This window comes from Nicotiana tabacum, chromosome 7 (genome assembly GCF_000715075.1).
Source record: "Nicotiana tabacum cultivar K326 chromosome 7, ASM71507v2, whole genome shotgun sequence".
NCBI classification, from domain to species: Eukaryota; Viridiplantae; Streptophyta; class Magnoliopsida; order Solanales; family Solanaceae; genus Nicotiana; species Nicotiana tabacum.
Genome location: NC_134086.1, coordinates 66,689,602 through 66,700,890, shown reverse-complemented (window position 1 = coordinate 66,700,890; position 11,289 = coordinate 66,689,602). Strand labels below are relative to the sequence as shown.

At 32.3% G+C, this 11,289-nt stretch overlaps 1 protein-coding gene across 1 annotated transcript; it reads right to left on the bottom strand.

Moving 5' to 3' along the window:
- Positions 1-1,967: 1,967 nt before the first annotated feature.
- Positions 1,968-9,537, bottom strand: LOC107784796 (sugar transport protein MST4-like). The gene is made up of 5 exons (XM_016605979.2): positions 9,303-9,537; positions 8,379-8,701; positions 4,996-5,120; positions 3,614-3,905; positions 1,968-3,032 (listed from the first exon to the last, which is right to left on the bottom strand). Exons 1-5 carry the CDS (start codon positions 9,436-9,438, stop codon positions 2,331-2,333), a joined length of 1,578 nt encoding a protein of 525 aa, XP_016461465.2. The 5' UTR covers positions 9,439-9,537; the 3' UTR covers positions 1,968-2,330.
- Positions 9,538-11,289: the final 1,752 nt, after the last annotated feature.

Genomic DNA, 11,289 nt, shown 5'->3' with positions numbered 1-11,289 from the left:
AATTGATGGTAGGCTAGAAATTCGTATTTTTATTATATTTTGCACTCTAATTACTACACTTGATTTTATCTGAGCCTAATTGTTAGTACTTTGTACTTATTACGTGTGTTATGTTGTATAGGATGCAGTTTCGAGTGAAGAAGCATGTTTGCACTAAAATAGATGACTTGGAGCTTTGAAGTCTGAGTAAAAGCCCAAAAAATTAAGTCGGTATCACGTTTGGGGGGTCGAGGACCAAGTCTGGATATCAAAAAGTGAGGATAAAAACTTATTGTGAGAAATTTGCACTACTGCGTTGGGGGGCGCAAGGTGCTAGTGCAAAATTCCTGCAGAGTGGGAAAAACTTGCTATCTAAACTTTCCTATTGCCGCGGCACATGGGGCGACGCTTGGCATGCCACGACTGTGTAAATTTCTTATAGTATTTTCCCGTTTCATCTTACAAAGGACAGTTCCATCTGGACCCGCTTATACACGGTATAAATACATCAAAAATACGATTTTGAGAGGACTTTTGACATATGAGCTATTAGACAGCATTGGAGACTTCATGATACAAGATTTCATCATATTTCCATCAATTCAATAAAAGAGTTATGAATGTAACGTTAGATTGATATTTTCTTATTTTTTAACTCTATTTGTGATGATTGTCTCCATGATTATGGAGCAGTTCCTTTAGGGTATGACATGATTTTATGACTCGATAGTTATATATGCATTTGATTATTATTTGATTTCTTGGATTTATTGGAAGAGCTTTAACTCTAGTTATGATTATATTCATTATTGTGTTAAATCAGAAGAGAAGCGCAATATTGAACATTATTGCAATGCATGCCTAAATTCATTTTGGCACTTCTTTAAGGTAATCGAAAGAGTTTTATGATCTACCTTTTGAATTAAGATTGAGAAATATTCGAGAAAAGTTTCTCTTAGATAATTCTTACCAATAGATTCTTGCAAGTTTCGTCGCACCTCAAATTAGCTTATTTAAATGATTTAAGTTTAATTAAGAGAGGAACCTGAATCAGAATAATAGGATAGTAGCCTGTTGAATTCGAGAGAATCAATAGAACATTAAGAGTGAAATTTAACAATGTCATTCTCAGGATAACAATTTTGCACTTATCATGTCATGGCCCTTATTTCTCATACTGATAACAAACCAATTCTGCTAATCTCTAGTTCTTCGCAATCAATTGCTAATTGTTTTACTTTTAGTAGTTAATTGTAGTTCGTAATAGTTCCAAATCAAGTGTTAATCATTCTGAATAGCAAATACACTAGAAATTACTCGAATGTTATTTAAATCCAATCTCTTTGGAGACGATATTTTACTTTACTATTTTTGACTAGCAATCATTAATTTCGTGTTGTGTTTTGCGCTCGTCACTAGTCATCCTAATTGAGCTAAACTAACTAACTTAACTCCAATAACCGACTAACTAACTTCATGTGAAAAGACTATAGAATGCCCTTATTGTTAAGTAACACCTTCCCCTACATAGGAAAATAAGAAAAAAGTGAAGTACACAAGATCTCGTTTTGGGGAGATTTGTTATGAGATAATTTTCTCTTTTTCATAGCATGAAAGCACAAATTTGAATCTCTAACTTAACCGTACAACGCCAAATCAAACAATAAAACCTTAACCTTTAAAATTAAAAATGAGTATACATAACTAAGTGATAAATGTATACATAAAAGACACATATTTTGCATTTATTGAATTGCTGTAAACTCCAATGATTTAACCCTCTAAATTCTTCCACACAAGTCCTTTATAGTTTTCTTTTCCGTTTTTCACAAGAATAACATATGAATTTAGCATTTTTAAAGATATACGAGGAATTAGATTAGGTTGGAAGAGCAATCCTTCCGCATCGGATTGCATGAGGTTTGGTACGAAGGATTACATACCGACAGAATAAGAATCAAATTATAGTTATTATTTCCAAATATCCATTTGCAAATCTCACTGAATTTATATCCAAAAATTAGACAACCAACAATCTGAAAAAAAAGTTTCAAACCTAACTTATCCTTGGTCGGACATACCAAATATTGACCTCTCTAGGCGTTGATCGCAGTCAGAACATCACTATTCTGTTCTTTTTCAGGGACACCAAATAAGTAATAACTTAAACTATTGATATTGATATGCCAAATTTCGAGCCCTCATACATTACAGGAAACATCAAAGTGCTGGCTCAAAACTTTTACCCCCTTCTAAAATAGTTATATTGACTTATTTCTATGCATTTTCTGTAGTATTGATTATCAGAAAAACTCGCTAACATATTTTAACTTTTTGACTTATTTCCCTTTTTACAACTGCGCAGAAGGATCAAATCCATTAGCATGTCCATTCTTCTTAACAACATCAACATCATCATCATCATCATCCACCATGTACCTCTTCCATAGCCAATGCTGCTTCCAAACCCTCTCAGTCATCTCCTCAATCGGCACATTCTTCGTCTCGGGCAACAAGAAAAAGACGAACAACGACATGACAAAAATCCATCCCGAAAAGAACAAGAAAATCCCGTACTTGAAATGACAAAGCATGGAGAGAAAAGCTTGTGCCATAACAAAGGTGAAGAGCAAGTTGACACAAACCGTAACACTTTGTCCAGCTGAACGAGTTTCTAAAGGGAAAGTTTCACTAGGAATTAGCCATCCTAGTGGACCCCATGACCATGCAAAAGCGGACACGTACGTGCATATCATGACGACTACGAAGATACCCCAACCATGGCTGAGGTTGTCTGAATGGTCCGTAACTTTTATGCCGAGGATTATGGCGATTACAACTTGGGATATTAACATTTGGACGCCGGCTTCGAGGAGAAGGATTCGTCGTCCGAGTTTGTCGACGGAGTAGACGGAGACTACGGTGGAGAGAACGTTGACGGCTCCGGTGATGACGGCTGAGTAAAGGGCTGCGCTACTTCCGAACCCTAGTGTTGAGAATAAGACCGGTGCGTAGAACATAATGGCATTAATCCCTGTGAATTGCTGGAATATCTGTTCGCATAAAACAAGAAAATTAATGAACCATCAAGAATTTGAATTTTAGTGAGAATGCAACAAGTCTTGTTCAATTGCAATTGTGTTACTAACAGTTCAACTTGTTTTTTCTTGCCGCAATTCAAAATTTAAGCCAAAAATGTAGGATAGAGGGAGAGGATAGTGAATTAATTGGACTTAAATTTTGTAACAATTTCATCTAAAAGCTTAAATTATTAGAGAAATTAAAGTATAATGATATCCATCCCTGGAATACCTGTTGCATAATAAAAGAAGAAAATGAACCGTCAAAATTTTGCATTCTAGTGAGAATGTAGAGAACTTGTAGTACTAAGGAAATTATTTTATCATATTAGGTTGAGATAGTAAATGAAGCAAATGATAAGTGAAAATTTGCTTGGAATTGAGGCTCAGGTGTTGTTGTAGCGAAAGTTCAATAATCTTGTTCAATCGGTTATGGTATCAATGCTTATCATAAAAATTTACTTGAAATATATTATTTTAATCTATTTTTATACCGTTAGTACAAAGAACGTATAACTCATAACACAAGTGATTAGGTGGAAAAATAAACTGACCTGGAGGGCTACAGAGATGATCAATTGAGGTCTATTTCTACGTTGGAGGAGATTTCTGAAAGGATGTTTGACTTCTTTAGCTATACGACTGGCCTCAACAAGCTCCAAAAATTCAGGTTCAATGTTGTCAGTACCTCGGATTTTTTTAAGTACATTTTTGCCTTCTTCTAAATGACCTCGTTCTATCAAACTGTTAGGGGTGTCTACCACAAATATTGCACCCAAGGTCAGTAGCAATGCTGGAAACCCTGCTAATCCTAATGATAGTCTCCATCCCCATCCTCCACTTATTCTGCATTTATCAATTAAAGAAAAAGCAATTGTTAGGTTCAAATTGATCATGGAATTGAAAAAATAAAAGTTAAAAGTAGGAGCAATTACCATGAAATTATATAATGAGACTTTTTAGCCTTTTAGTTGTTTTGATATTTTAATCTTTTAGTGGATAAATATATAGTACTCTCATCATCACTATTTTTTGGTGTTCGAATCTTTCTTTTTGTTCCTTTCAAGTTTCAAGCGATCACATGACAACAAAAATATGAATAATAGTAAAAATATTATTGTAGATAGCGAGAATTACTTCAGGGATTCTTGGTCAAAGTCGCGATTGATTTCTCTTCATATACTATGAACGTATGCGGTACATATAAATTTGGACATAAGGAATTATTTCTGGCTTGACAGACAACTCAAATGAAAAAAAAAAAAAAATTGCATTTAGTAGAAGAAATTTTAAATAAAATGTATTCTTTATTATTTTTTTCCCTCATAATTTAGGCTATTTTAAGTATCTCTAAATTGAATAGTTTCAAACAAAGACTAAAGACAAGTACATGAAATATCATAAAAGAGGAAGTGTCAAAATATGAGTGATCCATATTAGACTTAAAGCCTTTTTTTTCTACCATAAAAGAAGAGTCGCTATAGTAAAGGAAGAAAATTAAACAAAAGAGTCAGTTAAGCAAAGATTCAAAGATGTGGGCCCGACATGCATTTTCTGACACATTAAAATCAAATCCATGACACTAAGCCTTGACTTAACTCTTTTGATAGTAATATACACGGTTAGGAATTTTTCCAAAGAGTATTTAAATTTAAAAAAATTAAAGAAAAAATTCAATAAATAGTGTTCAATATGTGATATATACCTCCAAAACGTAATATTTTATATATATACACAATACAATTTTTTGATGAAGAGTGGTGACCATGTGGTTTCACCACTGCATATAGGTGGTGAAGGTGTACGTGTAATCTTCATAATCAGATGTTAATAAAATAAAGGATAAACTTTCTTATAATTATCTGAATAATGCAATATATTATAGTCTTATTCTAAACAAAAGCAAGATGTAAATAATTGAAGGTGAGGGACTTACTTGGCTGTTCCGTAGTTGACGAGACTAGCGAAAAGAATGCCAATAGTTGCGTTAAGTTGGAACAAAATGTTAAGTCCTCCACGAATTCTTGTAGGCGCTATCTCTGATAAGAACAGTGGAACAGCCTGAAAATTTCATGCACATTACATTTTACTTTTAACAAATAAATATATTTTATATATATATGGACGGAACTCTAATTTATGAGACACTAGTATAATATTTTAATTCTCGAATTTGCTGGTAAGGTAGAAGAATTATTGGAAGGTAGAAACTTTCTTATCCTAAAATACATATAAAAAATCCAAAACTACTCAAGTAGAGATGGTAAAATGGTTAAAAGAAAATAGTTATACACCCCTATTATTCATTAAAAATAAGTGGATAATGAACTTTTTAAAAACGGGTCAAATATGGATAAGAACCATATTATCCACTTAGAAAATGGTTAACCAAATGGATAACGAATTGATAACTAATATATTTAACTTTTATATTGGTAAAGCCTTAAATTTGGGGTTTCTTAAGTTTGGGAGACTAGAAATTCTCCCATAAGTGATCACATTCAAGAAACCATGGATAATATGGATATCCATATTATCTGTCGAATAACCCATTTTTTATCCGTCTCAAGTGCGGGTCAGATCGGATAATTTATTAGTTTTTGAATTACCAATTTTCAACCTGCTCATTTGCCACACCCCGTACTCGAGTAAAAATGGAATAGCCCTCTCGTCTATATTTTATATATATAAAAGGACCTTTAGTCACGGACTCACGGCCACGGGCGAGACTTGCAAAATATTGAAGTTCTACTTTTATCAAATTACTAAAAGGGCATGCCCTTGGAATATGTTAATTGTTAACGTTTTAATTAAGGTTCTATATCCAAACTGCAGTTATTGTACTGAAGCTTGCAATTCTATTTGTTTCTATCTTCATAAGATTTTGCTAGTCAGTAAGATATACTAAAATTTAATTATAGATCTTTTCTTTTTTCTTCAATATGAAATTTCTTCACATGATTTAATTCACATAAAAGTAGAGAAGGTCCTACTCGATAGTTGTGGCCAAGAAACAATAATATCCAAACATGTGATGAAATATATATCCCAGCTCAAATGATATTTTTAGACCAAAAAGTGAAAGGGATAAGGATAAAAAGCAATTGAAGTATAGCCAGTAATAAAAGAGAAAGAACCACAATTAAGAAAAAGTGACGAACAATAAAGCTAATTCAAAGGAATTAGCTTTGCAATATGAGAAAGATACAAGGAAGCTGCCTATAGAGGACTTTTGCGGACAAAGACAAAGCTTTGGAGTCTCCACCAAAACTTTATTTTATGCTTTTTAAAAACTTGTATGATTGTAAAGGTGTCTCACTCACATGTGTAAGCCTTGTCAATGACCACAAATTATTTTAAAGCAAGAAAACAAAAAAGTAGGAAAAGCTTAGTGATATTTGGACTTAAAATTATAGCAAAATATAATGAGATCTTTTTCTCCCTCTCATTTTCCACAACACCACCAAATGGGCACCGCGGTCCTCGGCCGACCTCATTTTCCGATTTTACTCAAATTAGTAAAATAAGATATTTTTAAGACCAACAAATATTTATTAAATTCATTGTAATAGTTATATAATTCTACATGTCTATAGCTTTTTACTAAGAAAATAGAGATCATTTATCAAGCCTTCAACAGAATAGATGTACGTAGTCTATTATTTCGACCAAGTTTATAAAATAATTAGCGGGGAAAAAGAAGTAAAAACTACAAGTTCTTGCATGGTCCCTCCCATCATTGAAATTCAAATTGAATATCATGTGTTCATTGACACGTGTCATCATATACAGTTAGATAATGAATGAGATTTAGATTCATATTGAGATTTTTTTGTTGTTGGTGATTGGCTTTTTTTTTTTTTGGGGGCCGGGGGGGGGGGGGGGGGGCTTCCTTCTATTTTTCTTTCTTTGTTTTTTGAAATTTGGACCACAAAAATTTGACCATTCCATATTGAGGGTAGGTTTAACGGTGAGGCCATTCTCATGCATCGATAAAGTTTGTAATATTTATTAAAATAAATGCCATTTAAATCCTATAAAGTCTACCATTAAAGACAAACTTTTCAAAATCTTACCGCATTCTCTTTGACCAGAATTAGATGTTTTACATTATAGTAGTATTTGTTTATGGGTTGGGATTAGCTCCAGTGTTGCTCCATTATCCTTCAATATAGTCCTATTTTTATGACATGTGTCCTGCTTAAAAATCAATGGACAAACTTGTTTTCGTTAAAAAATATTTTAACCATGATTCTCTTTGACCCTCTTGAAATCAGGTTCCCTATTTTCCTCTTTTACCTCTTATTATCCAAAAGCTCAAGACTGAAAAAAAAAAAGTAGTGGCAAGTGACAACTGATGACCTTAGCTTGATGCCTTAATTTCTGCTATTAATGATTATGAAGTTGATGCATTAGTTGACCGTCTCTAAAGACTGTCGTCGATTGAATCTGAATGTACGAAAATTCTATTTGATTTAGAGAAGGGAATTGGTGCCGCCACATACTTAGACGAGAGATATGAATATTGAACTTGAAAATTGATATAATAATTATCAATAGATCTTTTCAACAATCCAATCAAGAAAAGTAATATATATTTTAGTAAAGAACTACTCCATCTAACAAGAAGAACAACTAAAACATCTGCCGAATAAATTATGCGAGCATTACAACAATGGGAGGGGATTATTGGGCGGTTAAAATAAAAGAATGAATTATTTCCTACTGATCCCTTAACGTAACCATGGTTAAAATATTTTTTAACAAAAAAATTGTAGAAATTGTGTCTATTGATTTTTAAGCAGGACATATATCGTAAATCTAGGGGTATATTGAAGAATAATGGAGCAAACACTACTGGAGCAAATCCTTACCCCCTTTTTTTTATTCGACATTTATTTACTTTTTCAAAAGAAAATTGTTTTTGGCTACACGTTAACTATAGTTTCATCATTTTATTTTATATATAATATATAAAAGAACACTCTTATTAGAAATTTTTGGAACCATTTAAAATTAACTCAATTTTCATTCTCTAATGCACTATCTTTAAATACAATATAATTTAAACGCTTACCTTGATAGGATCAAATCAAATAAGATAAACTAATTTAGAGTAGAAGTATTTACCTAATCAGATAATTAATAAAGTAATTATAAATAATTTTTTGGATAAATATGAATTGTAACCAACTTATTATCACAGTTTAAACTACACAAATAATCCAAAAATCTTTACTCAATTAATGTCTTTACTTACATCTTTAAAAATTAAGTGAAAAAAATAATACTAGTACTAGTGAGAAAGAGGAGTCGAACCTGGTTAGCAAAACCAACTCCACAACCAAGAAGAATCCTTCCAATAATAAGCATAGCCAAATCTTGAGCTGCAGCATTTAGTATTACTCCGACAATGAAAAAACAACCGGCGATCAACATGGTTAATCTCCGACCAAGTCTTCTTGTCGTGTAAGAAGCAAAGAAAGTCGCCGTTAAACCGGCCAGATATAAAGATGAAGTAAATAGCTGCAGCCCTTGATTATCATACTTGCAGTAATTACTGTTCAATCCTTTATCCTTTGTTCTCTTGTAAACCGTTGGGAAGAATTTTTTCAGAAAAGGATCCATTGCCGTAACACCACCTGTAATTTTCACAAATAATAAAAACCATTATTATAGTATTAATATTTCAAAAATTACAAAAGAGTGATCATGAGTTAATTTTAGAAATTCAGTTTTCTTTTTTTCTCTTTATTGTCATAATTAACTTTTCCATAGTGTTGGGAAATCCCATTTGGCCGGAGAAGTTGAATTTTCCTCTCTTGTTCTTTTCGTCCGAAAAGGTATTTTTTTTTTCCCGGGTTCCTTTAACTTTTAGTATTTTATATACAATATTGCAACTTTAAGAAAGATTCAACCAAGCAAAACTTGGGTCAATACATATAATTAATTAGCCCATTACGTATTAGGGCAAAAAACAAAACCAGAAATAATTGGCTTTTAAAAGTATTCGAACTTTATTTGGTTAACACAACACAGTGTTTTATACCCTTATAACTAGATTCAAAACAAATAAAGGATAAACTTTAAGAATCATAAGAAAACAAATAAAGAAGAAGTGCTCAAAAGTGTTCAAGATTTCGTAACGTCAGGATCATCATAATAAAAAGGTAGTAACTGAAAATAGGTTTAGAAAAAGGAAAAAATTGTAAAGTAATCATGAAAATATGGGATAATATTTACCAGAAACTCCGACATCATAACCAAACATAAGACCTCCGGTGGCAGCCATAATACAAGAAATGATAACAATAGGTGTGATTTTAGCCTCAAACTCCTTTCCTCCGGCACCGGAGGCCGAAAACCCTCCACCGGCCATCGTTAAGTTGAATTTTCCGACTTCAAATACAGTAGAAGAAGATGGTTTGTATGAGAAAAATGTAATGAGTTAAATTTTCTGTGATAGAAATTATGGGAGTACCACAGGGGTATATATAGAGTAATGGGAAATAGGAAGGTGACTAACTAACGAAGGAGGAAAGTATGGAACCCACCACCGGAAACTTTACACGTGGATCACATATAAGTTGACTATCTTAGTTGTTGTGTTCTTAAGTTTCTTGCTCGACGGCTATGTACTAGTCAACCCAACGCTGTGAATTTTTAGAAATAACACATGGTTGGCGTTTGGATTATTATTATTAGGATGAATTGGTTGCTGAGAATATATTAATTACCGCTAAGGGTTACGGTGAGATGAATGAAATTTCTCTCCATTTAATCAGAAAGTTTCTAATTCGAACCTTAAGAATTGAAGGATTCTCGTTAATGAACCCAATATGACAAAAATCTAAATGAATCAGAGTAATGAATTTCGAATATCTCATAGTTATATGAAAAAGCTTCGGACTAAATTTTTTAAGAATTCCTATGGGATTTTAAGAAAAGTAATTACCTTAGAGCTGTTAAAAATATTTTAGTCTTTAGATTCTTTAAAACTAAAATTTGTTATGGGATTAAACGGGATGAAGTTCAAAAACTCGTTTGGTCTTTCTACCTCGTATTTCTGCAGTGACGTAAGATTTATCTTTTAGGTTTTCGCAAAATGTATTTCTGAATTTTCTGATTTCAAAACCTAAAATGTTTGATTAAATTGAGAAAAAAATTAATCTAGGTGAAAATTAAACTGAATTCGATGAGCTATAAAACATGCAGCTGCTTTTATGAACAGTGTAGACGGTCACCCCCTTTTAATTCCCTTTTGGGGGTAATTAAGACCGTTGCCAATTTGGTGAGGAAAGTGTAAAACAGTTGGACACTCTGTATATGGCTGCATTATTAGCTATTTAATTAGCTGTATAAAATTAGCGCATAACTCGTGCTATCCTGCTGGGTAACGTAATTATCCACTTGTAATATATTTCTTTTTATATTTTAAGGTAATAATAAGTTTTTGTTTTACATATCAGCGTGATACGTAAAGTGTTTTGTTCCTTAATTATTCTATAATCGTTTTGGTTGTCCCTCTCTTAACAAGTGTTATCTATATCCATTAAGATTTAGAAATTTGTGTATTTGACCAACAATTACTCTTTTGTTCCGTAAATCGTAGTCCAATTTCACTCTTCAAGAGTCAATTTATCTGGCTTTCCGTCTTTACGTACACATATTAATCTCTTTGTGAAAACATAATTTATACATTTAAAAATAACATATTTAAGTTTCCACTTTTTTCACAGCAAACTGACAACATAACTCAGTATTTAGAAATTGTTGTTAAAGATTATTACCTGTTTTTACTCTTGTGCGCGTCTTAGGAAGCATTTGAACGGATAAATTACTCAGTAACAGTCTAACAGTTTTGCACCCTATATATTTGTGTTAAATGAAACTTTACGAATTCTGAATAGTTCATTTCGTGCTTTCTTAGAATATTAGGAATTATTAGACTCCACAATCCACATTATATATAGCGCATTTCTAGTCCTAATAAATATTAACGTCAATTCTGAATGGTTCATTTTCATGGTTTCTTAGAATATTAGTAGGAATTATTGGACCTCACATGATCACATGAAAATGGTGTAAATAGACATCTATGGTGCAATATAATTAGGTCATAATAGCGACAAAGTTTTCATCTAATTATGACAAATAAGATAAGCCAAATCCATGGACATTGAGAGAATTAACTACAAGAGGATGAAAACATATTCAGAATATTTTTCTT

Coding starts and splice junctions, on each gene's coding strand:
- LOC107784796 (XM_016605979.2), bottom strand. CDS start 9,438: ATGGCCGGTGGAGGGTTTTCGGCCTCCGGTGCCGGAGGAAAGGAGTTT. Junction 8,702..9,302: donor TTATGATGTCGGAGTTTCTG/GTAAATATTATC, acceptor TGAAAATTACAG/GTGGTGTTACGGCAATGGAT. Junction 5,121..8,378: donor GAGTTGGTTTTGCTAACCAG/GTTCGACTCCTC, acceptor TGAAATTTTCAG/GCTGTTCCACTGTTCTTATC.